At 43.3% G+C, this 15,692-nt stretch overlaps 1 protein-coding gene across 1 annotated transcript in view; it reads left to right on the top strand.

Annotated features, from left to right (window-relative positions):
• Window positions 1-902: 902 nt before the first annotated feature.
• SWA1 (transducin family protein / WD-40 repeat family protein) overlaps window positions 903-15,692 on the top strand; it is an 84,943-nt gene continuing 70,153 nt past the window's right edge. Inside the window, exons 1-4 of the mRNA XM_086516307.1 lie at window positions 903-1,174; window positions 1,669-1,731; window positions 1,814-1,882; window positions 2,066-2,118. Of these exons, the coding sequence (XP_086372433.1) occupies window positions 980-1,174; window positions 1,669-1,731; window positions 1,814-1,882; window positions 2,066-2,118 (380 nt within the window). The 5' untranslated portion in view covers window positions 903-979. The remainder of the gene's footprint in view (window positions 1,175-1,668; window positions 1,732-1,813; window positions 1,883-2,065; window positions 2,119-15,692) is intronic.

Genomic DNA, 15,692 nt, shown 5'->3' on the forward strand with positions numbered 1-15,692 from the left:
TCCAAAAATGCTTGTAAAAAAATGCTCGTCAAAAAATATTCCCCGCTTGCAAAGTAGGTGCATCAATACATTTTTGTTATTCTCCTTATAGTTAATTGGACTGTTGTTCAAAGTGTGTGGTTGTTAGAGCATCAAAAGTTTGTATTCTAGACACAAACTTGGATTAACAAAGCCAACTTTTTCACATTTTATTGCCTATCAATGATGTCGCCAATAACTATTTTGATAATTGGCACTAAGGATGTGTTGCATTGAGAGAAATTTTCGCATTCATCCATCACTATGGAAAGTATCAAAAAGTGTCACACTAGGACAATTTAGAGACATCAATTCACTAAAACTGCATGCATGAGGAAATTGGCTTCCACAATGTGGCCTTTACATTCTCGTGGAAAATGATCGACACATAGGTAAGGAGGATACAACTATGTCTACCAGGAAGTCATGCATGAGGAAATTGGCTTCCACAATGTGGCCTTTACATTCTCTTGGAACATAGGTAAGTAGGATACAACTATGTCTACCAGGAAGTCATCTAACCAACATTGCACTGCCAAGTGTTTTGGGTATCATGTGCCATAAAACTGATGGAAGGATGGTTCTATGATTTGGAATCTATGTGCTGGAAGTCATTCTCATCTAAGATATGAACCATTGCTCGTTGAGATCTGAACATCCCTCGTCCCTTGGAAACATGTCGACAATTGATGAATCTGCATATAGAGCCTGTGTGTAATGTGGAGTTGGAGTGGACATTAAAATAGCAAGCATATGCTCTCTCGATTTGTCGTCATACTCTTCCCTCTCTCACGCAATTTGAACAAAAGCCCCCCCCCCCCCCCCCCCAACGAAAAAAAAAAAAGTAGAAACAACAATGAGCCGTTCATCTAAAATTGATCTTTGGAGTTCTCAGAGTTTCAAGGGTATTTAGGGGATTTCCGTCCATTCGAAGGTTTACGAGTCGAAGAAGTGTGCTGAAATGGAAGGGCAAAGCAGCAGCTACAAGCCCGTGAGGCCCAAGAAGTTTGCGGCCTCCAGGAAGCCATCTGCTGCGGAATCCAAGTACTGGAAGTCATTCTCATCTAAGCTCATTGAGCAGCAGATTGCTGCCGTCACATGCATCAATTTCTGCCCCGAACCCCCTCACGATTTTGCTGTCACTTCATCCACAAGGGTAAGCCTTCATTTGCTTCAGGCAATGACCTTTCCTTTGCTTTAGCTTCGCACTGTAGCCCATGGGCGACCTTATATGTCAATTTTCTTTGTGAGTGCGTGCATACACACTTACCTACGTGTCTGGACGCATGCTTGTGCATGTATGTTGGTGTTATGTTGCCTTTCATAAGAGCAAGAACTTTTCTTCAATGACCTTTGGGTCAAACTCATGTACCTTTTGTTTTGTGAAATCCTATAGTTGAAGCATTTGTAGTATATGAGATTTGTCAGGTCTGCGGCAATTCATTTTTGCTAGGCCTTTGTATGTCTTTGTTTATTATAGAAGGTGACCAAGTTGTTACCTGATTTCTAACCGTTGCCACCTGCAATGATCAAGGACAGAATTTCTGACTCATTTGGCTAGTTTTTTTCAGTATCTTTAGCAAGTTTCGCACTTATGTGGTAATGCCTTCTTGCATGCTTTCCCCTTATCTGACGACTGCTCACATGCAGGTTTCTGTATATGATGGGCAAACATGCAAAGTGAAAAAAACAATTTCACGGTTTTCCGATGTGGTGAGTTGACGCGTTCTGTTTTGAGACCTAAGAGCCTTTTGCCCATCAGTATGTGTGAGAATAACTACTCTCTTTTTTGTAGGCTTACTCTGGTGTCTTCCGTCCCGATGGCCAGCTAGTAGTTGCAGGTGGTGAGATGGGTGTCATACAGGTATTTTCTGCATTAACATTCTAGAGTAATCACTTGTCATACTTCCTTCTTGGTGTAAGTCTCCCATCAAACCAGTGTGGAATTATCTCTATATCATCATAAAGCCTCTTAACAGTCAATGCTTTCCATTTCAATTGTTCAAATCTTATAAGCATGTAATTGTCGGTCATTGTTTATGCACAGGTGTTTGATCTCAACAGTCGCCTTGTCCTTCGCCAACTCAAGGGTCATTCAAGGTAGATTGCCTCCTACAAGAATTTGGAGTTCTGGTGATATGTTTTCATAAAAAAATCTGTTTGTCATGCTTGTATTTTTACATGATTGTGTTGTACGGGGGCTATTGCATTCACAAAATACTCACACTTGCTAAGCATCACACTTAAATGTATATATTTTTGATTCTTAGTAATCTTTTGATTTGGTTCTAGTATATATATACATTTGTCTATGGAAGAGTAGTATACCTGGACACAATGACATTCATCATGGCATCGCCATTGTCATTAACAAGGCGTCCCAACACCAAGATATACTTGCTAACCAACATATGTCTCCATCTATTTTGTACATGTGTACGTACTTATATGTGTGCATGCGTGCATATTCTCACATATGTACATGTATGTATTAGTACGTATAGTACTGTATGCACACAATCATATTTGATGACGTGGCATGATCTTACCATACCAAATCCTATAAAAGAGTCACTTGTCCTTCAATTTTTAGGACATCAGAACCCAATATTCATAGGGGCAAATAGAACCCACATCACCTCAACACATCATCAACCTTTTGCATTAGTTCAGCCCAGCATTTTTGCATCAGTTCAGCCTAGCAGCGTTTTTTGCATGAGTTCAGCCCAACGTGCTGCATCATATCAGCCCAGCGTCATTGCACCAGATCAGCGTAGCGTTTTTGCATCAGATGAGCCTTAGCGTTTTGCAATTCATCTGCATGAAGCATCAACACTCAACATTCATCATTTAGCCATCGTATCAACATTTGTGCAAGTAATCAAAGCAAGTACTTACTCTAGCAAAAAGCAAGGGAGCCCTTGAGAGTGGTTGGGACCCGACCTGCCATGTCGTCTCTTTTCTCTCTCTGCCCTCTCTCTTTTATTGTGTTCGCTCAAGTGAAGTAAAGTAACCTTGTGTTTGTGCGAAGTACTAGATTCGAGCTAAAATCCTTAAACCCTTCCGTTGCACCTACCACAGAAACGGAAGCTTGCACTTAAATACTTTTGAGATTATTCAATATATGTCCCGTAGGAATCCACACAAAATAATATCTAGAAAATAATGTAGAGGGAACACGACACTAGGGACTAGAAGATGGGCTTGTCCCCCCTCCCCCCCTAGGAGGTTTTCTATTATCATTGAACTCTTACAAACACATGAACAAGAAAAGCTTGCACTATTCTCTGATATAGTCGTAGCTAAAAATATTACATCCCTCTGGCTTCTAAATTGTCGTCCTTAATTGTAGGGCTTCATGATACTTGTGCAGGATGTTTGGGTAATCTTTCAATTTTGTTTCTGTCATCCACTGAGTATCTAGAGGAGAGTAATTTTTGAACTGCACTAAGTACTTACGATGAGTCATTCAAGGCTTTATTGGGCTCTCTTGACGGTGTATAATCTGTTTTGGAAGAAGTATCCCTTTACTTTCATCTACTTCAAGGGATCTTCTGTAATAACTGGTTATGTAGGAGGGGTCGTCACAAACCGTTGACATGTCAAGCCATTGAACGGATTAGAGCTCCCCGAATCTAACCCTAGCCAACCAGCAAATCCTGTCACAAAATGATGACGTGGCATGTCCAATTGACAAGACCAAAAGTTATAAGTTGTTCCAACTTATAGGGTCCCGTCTGATGGGGCCCTAGGGACACTAGAGAATTAAAGAGAGAAAATCGTGAAAAACACGTTGACGTGGCAGTTGTACGGACGCTCCGCGTTTTGCCTTGACTGATGACGTGGCAAACGTATGGAATTTCGTATTTTAAGCTGGCAATCATTAGCGCTACCTTGGAGCTTTTGAGTTTGAAGCTTTTTATGTTTTGCTTTTTGAGAAGCCCCAAGGGACCTTTAAATTGAAACCCAAAGCCACTTTGGCACAGTCTTGCTGACGAGCAGCTGAGCAGAGAGGAGCCTCACACTCTGTAAATTTGCTCAGCATTAATATGAAAATAAATACCGAAAGGGGCGCTAGTCTTTGGGGCCAATCTCTCTGGGCACGAAACTATGCCGGGCCGTGTCGACTCAATTTGAACTGTGATTAAAGTTGTAAAGTGATTCTCTCGTGTGTCGTGCCAGATTCTCGACTTGAGGTGTCCAAGTTTGTTACAGTGGTATCAAAGTTGAGTTGATTTTCCTTTCACCAGAAAATCCGATCCCTTTCGTTGTGACACACATGGATTTAGGTGAAGACTCCCGCAAGAATGAGACGAACCCACTTGACAATTGTGGATCGGGTGAAAGCATGGGAAATTCGAATGGAATAGAAGATGTAGAATACGGGCCTTCTCGTCCTACGGAGTACGAACGAATGGAGACACAGCTTCAACAACAAGTTGATGCTTGCACACAGCAGATGCTTCAATTTTTGAAGGATCCCTAGTATGCAAATTTTTTGACGCGGCACCCGATCGATGAGATGCATTCTCGATGGCAAACAATCATTGACAAGAAACCTCATGTTCCACGGATGTTCACTGAAGATGAACTAGACGACGTTGTTGAAAGACGAGTCAACAAACTTCTGGGGGCCAAGAAACATCTGAGGAGACGTAGCAATGGAGCAAACTACCTAGGGTACTTGGGTCGCGAGTCTTCTTTTGCAAATGCACGAAAACCAAAGAAGCATGTATGCTTCGAGGGTTTGCCCAATTCGCCCTCATCTTCTTCTTATAGTTCTGACAGCTCTTGTAATAGACTTGGATACTCCAAGTCAAGAATCTACGGCGACAACACCAAATAACCACTTCAAAACAATTCACAGTTCACAATTTATTCGACACTGGTCCGGCGGAGTTCCGTGCCTAGAGATATTGGCCCCAAAGACTGGCACCCCTTTCGGTATTTCTTTTTGTATTAATCTGTGTTCAAAGTACAATAGTGCGGGCAGGCGCTCACACTCAGACTCTGCGTCCAAATGCTTTGAGTTGTGAGAGGCCTGCTCACATATTTAAAGGTTACAAGGGATGCCAAAAGCAGAGCCCCAAAAGCTACAAATCAAAAGCCTTGATAAAATAAAGCAGAGGCTCTTTCTTTCTCTCTAACTTTGCTTTAATAAAATAAAGCAAATTTAAGCTCTCTTTAAGCTGCCTTGCGTGGAATAAAGCATCGCCCAAAAGTTGACAAAAAAACTACCGTACAACACTGCCACGTCAGCAGTACGGAATTCCGCAATCTGCGTCGCGTTTTGCGTTGACATCCGTGTACAGCCTGCCACGTGTCAGCATTCGGGTTCTCTACAGCTAGCCAGCCACATCACCATTTAGGGTTTCGTGCATGGGGTGTGTGTGGATGTGTAATGGCACACCATGTCACCAGTTTGTGACATACCCCCCTCTTGAAAGCATTGTAATCTCCCTCGATTACGCTTGCAAAACAGACAGAAGCCATAAACTGTCTTAGCGGACACTGACTGTGAGTACCTACGTACTAGGAACACACATCTAGCACATGTACCAATCGACAGTCACATCACATGACATCACATGACATTCAACATTCATTCGGATCTTAGACCATGATTTATCGGCAATGTAGCTAGCAATCGCAGCTAGATTCACTCAAGAATCTCATAGATGTCCGATTGACTAACCCCTATTGCAACCATGTCTATTTGAGATCAATTAGACCAAAATGCTTCAGTCATTTCATCTATCAGTTCCTGCACTTAAAAACAAGTCAAGAACAAATCAGTTTCATATTCTGGAATTCCATTTCATAAAGTCATACAGCAGAATACTGTCAACTCTCAGTATCCTTGAAGCTCAAAGAGACATCAATGACTCCAGTATTCTAAAATCAAGGCATCTGTTGACAAAGGAGCGGAGTAACCATAGTCACAAGGGACGCATTCCGGGACGGGGGAACGGGGGATGGGGGACGGGGCTGAAATGGATTTTTAGTGTAAAAAAGAGAGCGGGACGGCAAGTGGGGACGGAAAAGTGGGGACGGGAAGCCCGAAAAAGAGCGTCCCCTGTTACTATGGGAGTAACTCCTCTCTTGTGCATCCCATTGCACCAGATCTGCGGCCAAGCTGAATTCTAGGTTCCATTTGGAATAGACTATGCTAAACCAAAAGCTTCAAGGTAAAGTTTCACAATCTGAGGAGTATCTGCTAGGTCCTCCTCCTCCATCCACTTTGCATCCAATGCAGGATAATTCTTGAATTTAGCCAAGAACCGCCTTCTTACTTTACCCTTATTCTTTGTGTCCTTATGTGCCAAAATCTGTTCAGGAACAAGGATCTCCTTGTTTTCTTCCACTTCGGGTTGCTCATCGGGCTCCCCATCTTCAGACACATCACCTTTGAAAGGTTTCAAGAGACTCACATGAAATGCATTGTGAATCCTCCAAGTATCAGGCAGTTTCAGTCGGAAGGAGACATCATTGATCTTTTCAGAGATCTGGAAAGGTCCGTAGTATCGCATACTAAGCTTTGGAAAAAGCCTCTCCTTTCCCTTTTTCTTTCTCAGGCGTGCCTTCTCAAAACGTAAGAGCACCCAATCATCCTCCTTCAATTTCAAATCGCGATGATTGCGATTCGCTGCCTTTTTCTGTCGTTCTTGAGATTTTTGCAAAGCCTCGCGAACCTTGGCAAAAGCCGTGTCTAAGTCGCGCGTGTACTCATCAGCTTCAAAAATCTTATCTTTCGTGCTTAGGAAGGGTGAAACCTTCGCAGCACCTTCAACAATCTCAAATGGCGCCTTCGCCGTCGAAGAGTGTATCGTGTTGTTGTAGGCGAATTCCACCAAATGTAGATACTTTTCCCATTGAGTCTTTTGATCCGAGATATAAGACTTCAATAAATCTAAAACCACTGAATTGGCAATCTCAGATTGCCCGCGAGTCTGCGGGTGGAAAGATTTTGAGAATTGCAACCGTGTGGCAATGTTCTCTCAAATTGCCTTCCAAAACAAACTCGTAAATCTAGCGTCCCTGTCGGAGACAATCGTCTTAGGCATGCCATGTAATCTGAAAATCTGGGCCACAAACAGTCTCGCTAAGTGCTTGATTGTTTTCTTCATTGGAATGAAATGAGCTTGTTTGCTAAATCTTTCAATAACAGTCCAGATACCATCGTGACCACTCTGTGTTCTCGGGAGATAAAAAATGAAATCCATTGCAATACTTTCCAAGGGTCGGGTGGGTATGAGCAAAGGTTGTAACAATCCCTGTGCTTTATGCCTGTCAAAATTGACCACCTGGCATACCAAGCAACTGCGCACAAACTCGTCCACATCCTTCCCGAGTCTTGCCCAACAGAAATATCTCTCTACCCCTTTAGAAAGTCATACTGGTTGGCTTTATAGAAATTCTTCTTCTTTGCATAAAAGTTGCTGTCGTCAGAGTCTGAACTATCTGTAGACGAGTCCTCGGTAAAACTGGCACTCACGGGGCGAGATTTAGACTTCTTTGCCTTTTTCTTACCCTTTTCGAAGCGTTGCTTCTTGCTTCGCTTTTTGCCTTTTCGGTCTTCTTTGCTCGAGTCAGATGAGCTAGAAGAACTATAAGAAGAAGAAGAAGAAGAAGAACTGGGTACTCCTGTCACAAGATGGGCACCGCGTGCCAATAGAAAAGAACAGACTTTTAGCACTTAAATAACAATTGAATTGAGAGAGAGAGAGAGAGAGAGAGAGAGAGAGAGAGAGAGAGAGAGAGAGAGAGAGAGAGAGAGAGAGAGAGAGAGAGACGACACGTGACACGGAGTGGCGGAATTCCACCCCAGAGAGTATTGGCCCCAAACCTTGGCACCCCTTTCGGTATTTCTTTATATTGCATCAAAACAGTACAAGCCGGTACTCCAGACTCTGCACCTTCTCCAGGAAGCATGCCAAAGAATGAGCCCTAACCTCATATTTAAAGGCCCTTGGCCTAAAAAGCAATTACAATGAAAAGCCTTCAAACTCAAAAGCATCTCGTCCAAAAGCAAAGCTCAAAAGCTGCCAGCGTAAAATCCAGAATTTCGTACAACTGCCACGTCAGCAGTCAGCGCAAAACGCGGAAATCCGTACAACATGCCACGTCATCAACCAACGTGATTTTCGGAAATCTGTCACGTCATCAGTTAGCTTCGCGATCTCTTGTGTGTGTGCGTGAGTCCTACTTTATTTTAATTCTTTATGTCACTTGGGGCCCCATCGGACGGGGTCTCCATAAGTTGGTAGGACTTCTTCTTCTGTTACTTGTTCTTCTTAGGGTTTAGGCCCCTCGGCCGGCATCTGCAAGTTGACTCCATTCTTCAGGGCTTTGACACGTCAACAGTTTGTTACATCTCCCCTTCTTGAAAGAGAGTAATCGTCCGCGATTATAGCATATCTGCAAAACAACTCAAGTTAGCTCAAAAATTGTCGAGGGACATTCCGAGGGACAATTAGTTTGCTCTTTTTGTTAAGGAGTTAGCTTCTCCTTTCGGCTCTTTTGATCAAGGAGTTGGCTTCTCCTTTCGGCTCTTTTGATCGGAACTCTTGATATTCCAACGTAGTAAAATTAACCATCACACCCAGATCGTACTGATCTTCCACGGGTGTCTTGATGCACTAAAATTACATACCCAGGCAATCTCATCCAATTAGGAATATTCAGTGGTTTGCACATCACAATGCAACACAAATGCTTACATATGCATGTTACAAGACACAACAAATAGCGCTGCTGAGCACTTCCCCGAGACAAATGGTCTGCGGTATGAAGCTACTCAACGACTACCTCGTCACTCCCCCCCGCAAATAACCTAAAAAGGTCCGAGCCATGAGCTCAGAGGACTGTACAACCAAACGCTCCCCAAACCGCAGTCTGCGTCGCTTGGAGGTTCAAGCATACAACCAAACGTTCCCCATGCATCGGCTTGCGTCGTTCGGAGGTTTTCTAGCATACAACAGAACGCTCGCCAAGCATCGGCCTGTGTCGTTCCAAGGTTCAAACAATACCAAAACAGTATTTCTAACTTCCCCACCCAGGAGTAAAATCACCAATCAATGAAACCAATATTAAAACCAGAGTCAAACAATTCAAATCGGCACCAAGACAGCTAGGCTTATCTTGGATTCATCTAGGTATATTTTTTAGTTGTATAGCGGACATGCAGACTTCACATTGTGAAGTTTTCGTTCGAGTTACGACCAATTGATATTGTGCTAATTCTTTCTATCTTTGTGGCGCGTATGCCCTATCAACTATCTCATTTTTTGCGCTAAGTTTTCCGATTTAATGTTTCTTTTAGTGCTAGGCTTCATTATGGCTGAGTCTGCCCTTGATCTCCGGAGTCATGACAGAAACTCAGTACGTTGAATTATGTGTTGATGTATGCTCTTGTGTGTGTGGGTGGTGTGTGTTGTGTTTGGGAGCATATGTTCTACACCCACTATTGGGCACTGATGACGTTAGTGGGGATGTCGTGGTATTTAGTCAATACTATGCATGATGAGCTGATGGTTATATTGTCTTGTGGGTGACTACCATGGGTCTATACCTTGCACTTTCCTTAATAGGTGAATCTAGGCTTATCTTGGATTCATCTAGGTATATTTTTTAGTCGTATAGTGGACATGCAGACTTGACATTGTGAAGTTTTCGTCCGAGTTACGACCAGTTGATATTGTGCTAATTCTTTCTATCTTTGTGGTGCGTATGCCCTATCAACTATCTCATTTTTTGTGCTAAGTTTTTTGATTTAATGTTTCTTTTAGTGCTAGGCTTCATTGTGGCCGAGTCTACCCTTGATCTCCGGAGTCGTGACAGAAACTCAGTATGTTGAATTATGTGTTGATGTATGCTCATGTGTGTGTGTGTGTGTGTGTGTGTGTGTGTGTGTGTGTATGTGTGGTGTGGTGTTTGGGTGCATATGTTAGTACCTAGTTCTACACCCACTATTGGGCACTGATGACGTTAGTGGAGATGTCGTGGTATTTAGTCAATACTATGCATGATGAGCTGATGGTTATATTGTCTTGTGGGTGACTTCCATGGGTCTATACCTTGCACTTTCCTGAATAGGTGAATCTAGGCTTATCTTGGATTCATCTAGGTATATAAAGTTCTCAAACAGATTTCAAACTGAAAAAGCAATCTCGACATTAGTCGAGCTCGAAAAGTCGACTGACTTTCCAACCTGAAACCTGCACCAAAAATTTAGGGTTAGGTTCATTCCATAGGGTCGTAGCCGAGCACAACATGGTCCATCAGCTCTTGGACAAACAATGTTTCTTTGGCGGCGATGGTAGTCCCAAGATAACAACCGCATTGGACCTCCAAGGTCATATAATCGTGAAGAGACATCTATTGGGAGATGTCGAGAAACTTCAAGTTATAATCTGCTAGGGTTTCCATGGCAAGCATTTCAGGATACCCCACTCTGCTAGAAGTTGCACTCCGAAGGAAGATGTCAGAAACCATATAACTTCGGGCAATTTTTTTTTTCTTGAAAGCTTGCCAAGTCCTTGGAGTATGCTGCTTGGTAGCTATCAACATCTTATGGTATTGTCTCTGAGAAAAAGAGCAGCTCGAAACAAATCTTGGATCCTTCTCTTGCAAGTGATCTTAATGGCTTATGCCCTGTAAGACATGAGCGGTGAAGACGGGAGCGCGCCCGATGCGCGATGAAGTAAGGGTGGGTGGTGGCTAATAGGTCCGTGTTGGAAAGCGAAGATACCTCGAATAAATCCAGAGGTTTAGGGTTTGCTGTGTCTGCTCTTTTGTGGGATCGGTATGCTTTCAGAAAAGCACATGCATGATGCTCTGATACCACTGTCATAAGACGGGCACCACGTGCCAATAGAAAAGAACAGACTGAACAGACTTTTAGCACTTCAATAACAATTGAACTGAGAGAGAGAGAGAGAGAGAGAGAGAGAGAGAGAGAGAGAGAGAGAGAGAGAGAGAGAGAGAGAGAGAGAGAGTGGCGGAATTCCACCCTAGAGAGTATTGGCCCCAAACCTTGGCGCCCCTTTCGGTATTTCTTTATATTGCATCAACACAGTACAAGCCGATACTCCAAACTCTGCACCTTCTCCAGGAAGCATGCCAGAGAATGAGCCCTAACCTCATATTTAAAGGCCCTTTGCCTAAAAAGCAATTACAGTGAAAAGCCTTCAAACTCAAAAGCATCTAGTCCAAAAGCAAAGCTCAAAAGCTGCCAGCGTAAAATCCAGAATTTCGTACAGCTTCCACGTCAGCAGTCAACGCAAAACGCGGAAATCCGTACAGCATGCCACGTCATCAGCCAACGTGATTTTCGAAAATCTGCCATATCATCAGCCAGCTTCGCGATTTCTTGTGTGTGTGTGTGAGTCCTACTTTATTTTAATTCTTTATGTCACTTGTTGCCCCATCGGACGGGGTCCTCATAAGTTGGTAGGACTTCTTCTTGTGTTACTTGTTCTTCTTAGGCTTTAGGCCCCTTGGCCGGCATCTGCAAGTTGACTCCATTCTTCAGGGCTTTGACACGTCAGCAGCTTGACACTCAAGTCAAGAATCTACCGCGACAACACCAAATAACCACTTCAAAATAGTTCATAGTTCACAATTTATTCGACACTGGCCAGACAGAGTTCCGTGCCTAGAGATATTGGCCCCAAAGACTGGCGCCCCTTTCGGTATTTCTTTTTGTATTAATCTATGTTCAAAGTACAGGAGTGCGGGCAGGCGCTCACACTCAGACTCTGTGTCCAGATGCTCTGAGTTGTGAGAGGCTTGCTCACATATTTAAAGGTTACAAGGGATGCCAAAAGCAGAGCCCCAAAAGTTGCAAATCAAAAGCCTTGATAAAATAAAGCAGAGGCTCTTTCTTTCTCTCTAACTTTGCTTTAATAAAATAAAGCAAATTTAAGCTCTCTCTCTTAAGCTGCCTTGTGTGGAATAAAGCATCGCCCAAAAGTTGACAAAAAAACTGTCGTACAGCGTTGCGACGTCAGCAGTACGGAATTCCGCAATCTGCGCTGACATCCGTATAGCCTGCCACGTGTCAACATTCGGGTTCTCTGTAGCCAACCAACCACGTCACCATTTAGGGTTTCCTGCAGGGTGTATGTGACAACTCTTCCTCTTTTGAGTCGAGTGATGAGGACAAAAAGGGCAAGAAGCGACGAAAGAATCAGCAGAGACATGGAAAGAACCAAGAGGCAATGAAAAGCAAATCCCATCGGAGATCCTGACAATTTTCTTACACTTTTGACGAGGATTCGTCCTCTTCTGAGAGTTCGGACTTTGAGGACAAGATGTTTTATTTAAAGACACGTGAAACGCATTATGAATCTTCCCAGTGTTAGACAATTTTAGTCCATACGCAACATCGTTGATCTTATCAAGTACTTGAAAAGGCCCATAGTAACGCACACTGAGCTTCGGAAACAACCTTTCCTTGCCCTTCATCTTCTTTAACCTTGCCTTTTCAAACCGTAAAAGTACCCAATCACCATGTGAAAACAACAATTCACGTCGGTGACGATCAGCAACCCTTTTCTGCTTTGCCCGAGTCTTCTCCAAGGCAAGCTTGCTCTTCTTACACATTTCATCCATGTTTTCTACATATCGATCTGCTTCGAAAATTTTGTCCTTTGCGTGCAAAATAGGAGGAACCTTTTTGCCACCCTCAACAATCTCTCAAAGTGCGTGGCCTGTTGACGACTGCACCGTATTGTTGTATGCATACTCAAGCATAGGTAGATACTATTCCCACTCGCCCTTGTTATCTGACATATAACATTTCAGCAGATCTAAGACAGTAGAATTAGCCTCTTCTGACTGCCCATCATTTTGTGGATTAAATGAGGATGAAAACTTGAGCGCGGTGCCCATGTTTTCAAACAAGCCTCTCCAAAACAGGCTCGTCATATGAGGATCACGATCACTGACAATAGAGTGTGGCATACCATGATACTTGTACATAAACAACCGTGCCATCTGGTCAGATTTTATCTTCTTTCTGACAGGAATACAATGGGCCTACTTGTTGAACATGCAAATAATGGTCTGTATACCATCATTCCGTGTCGACGTTCTTGGAAGTTTTTTTTTTTTTTCCTACAACAATGCTTTTGCATGACTTATCTGGAATAGGCAGTGGGTGTAACAACCTTGGTGCCTTTTGCCTGTCAAATTTGACCTTGTGGCAAATCACGCATGCTCGCACAAAGGCATCCACATCTCTCCTCAAAGTAGACCAATAAAAGAATGTCTCGATTGCTTTAGCCTTTTACTGTTGCATCTATACCACGATGCCCTGTATACGGTGGGACATGGCTTTCTACCATAACCTTATATCGCAATTGCCTAGTGACACATAGTCTGCCATGCATCATCATAAAACCGTCCTTGAGAAGGTAGTGCTCATGGCATTGCCCATCTTGCAACTTTTCAAAGATCCTTGCAAAATCTTCATCAATAGCATAGTGTTCCTTCATGTCATCAAGCTCATGATGATAAGAAATGGACACAATTGAAATTTGTGGCTTTCTTGATAAGGCATCAGCCACAACATTCTTCTTGCCTTCTACATGTAGAATCTGAAAGTGGAACATAGAAAGAATGTTTGCTCATCGCATGTGCTTTTCGGATAACTTTGAAGTATCGCAAGTTCTGATGATGTGTCTGGACATTAAAATCAACACCTAACAGGTAGTGCTCCCAACTAGAAAGCACATGAATCACGGCCAGTAGCTCTTTCTCATAGATTTGCATCGTTCATGTCATCAAGCTCATGATAATAAGGAATGGATACAACTGAAATTTGTGGCTTTCTTGATAACGCATCAGTCACAACATTCTTCTTGCCTTCCACATGCAGAATCTGAAAGTGGAACATATAAAGAATGTTTGCCCATCGCATGTGCTTTTCGGATAACTTTGACTGCGTCAAGAAGTATCGCAAGGTGTGACGATCTGTTTGGACATTAAAATCAGCACCTAACAGGTAGTGCTTCCAACTAGAAAGGGCATGAATCACTGCCGGTAGCTCTTTCGCATAGATTTGCATCGTCTTTTCTAGCCTGTGCAAGATTTTGTCCTCGTAAGCTACTACGCAACCATCTTGCATTAACACTGCCCCAATACTATTGCCACACACATCACAGTGGACCACAAATGACTTTCTGAGATGTGGTAAGACAATTACTGGATCCGAAGTCTTCTTGAACGTGACCTCTTTCTTTTGCAAAGCATGTAGGGGTGATGTCACAAAATGGTGACGTGGCATAAACTGTACGAGTAGATGTGCTGACGTGTCACGAGTCTGTGGCAACTAACTTTACTTGTTGATTTCTTTTTGGGGGAAATTTTATTTGACTTGTTTTAAAGCACTCCTCTGGAAATGCCAATGCCCGAGTTGCATGGTGTGAGGCAAGCGGTGAGAGTCTAGGCCGGAGGGCCAGAGAGCACTAAAGTTGGACAAATGGATTAAGGTCAGCCACGGTGGGGCTACGAATGTAAATCACTTGATAGGTGGCCAACATTGCATTTTTCGATGTGGTTCAAGTGGTGATTGATGGTTAGACGACCCGTGTGAGTGCCATGGAAGCATCTCCTAAAATTTAGGGAACTGCTATTTTGGACTAGAAAAAGTGTTCGCGTCATTAGCTCTGGAATGACAAGGGGAACATTTTATTACTCTGCCGTGAAGTCAACTGGGCAACCGGTCGGGAGATTTTTAGGTTGCAACCCCGAAACGGGAAAATGCGTGTAATTGTGCCAAGTGGCACATTTGTGTGCACTTTCCTCATGCAAGAGAAGGTAGCGCTGAATTTATAGCTGGGAGGCTCATTTTGGAGTTCTCTGTCACAGGTTAAGAGCTATGGAGTGCTTTCTTTCCCTCTTATGTACAGTGCGGTGCCAGGAGTGATGCCTTGCACGCTATGCACTGCTCTCTCTCTCTCCTCGACGAGCAATTATGTTATGCCCCTCGAGTGGGCTTCTCATTTGACCAATGTACGGCTGTGGGGATTTATGCTTCTGTGCCGAGGCAAGAGCCTCTTTGAACAGGAACGGGTGTAGCTAACTGCTACACCAAAGCAGGCACCGGTGAGGGTGATAACCTCACCACACAGGTGCATTTTCAGCGTTGCGTATTCGCTGAAATTGGACCGTTTTGCAGCCATCATGATGCCGGGAGCATTGGGAACAGTGCCCCACTGTTAGACGACAGTTTGGGGGCTGTTTAGGGCTGAAAACAGAGGAAAAAGCAATAATTACAGCGTGCTGAAATTACTGTTTTTGCACAAGAAACTGGATGCACATGAAAGTCTCAAGGACTTGGGTTTTGTAGCTTATTCCTCATTCTTGAAGAGTAATAAAGAAATACCGAAAGAGGCGCCAACCTTTGGGGCCTACAAGTGTCACTGTTTGCTTGGGAGCATTCTAGCTTCCTGGCCGTGCTTTTGTTTTGAAGTGTAATTTTAGTCTCAGTTATAGGTTCCTTTTAAGTCATTGCTTTGTGTCGTAAAGTCAAGTGTTAAAGAATCGGATGAAAGCTAACGTCTACCGCCCTACGGGCCGGTTTCATGGTTCTGTTGCTGGGACAAGATCACTTTTTCATTAGCAGTGAGCCTTGGTTGGTTTGCGGCGAAGACACAAAGCACAGGAAC

This window comes from Adiantum capillus-veneris, chromosome 7, assembly GCF_014529385.1.
Source record: "Adiantum capillus-veneris isolate H3 chromosome 7, ASM1452938v2, whole genome shotgun sequence".
In the NCBI taxonomy this organism is placed as follows: domain Eukaryota; kingdom Viridiplantae; phylum Streptophyta; class Polypodiopsida; order Polypodiales; family Pteridaceae; genus Adiantum; species Adiantum capillus-veneris.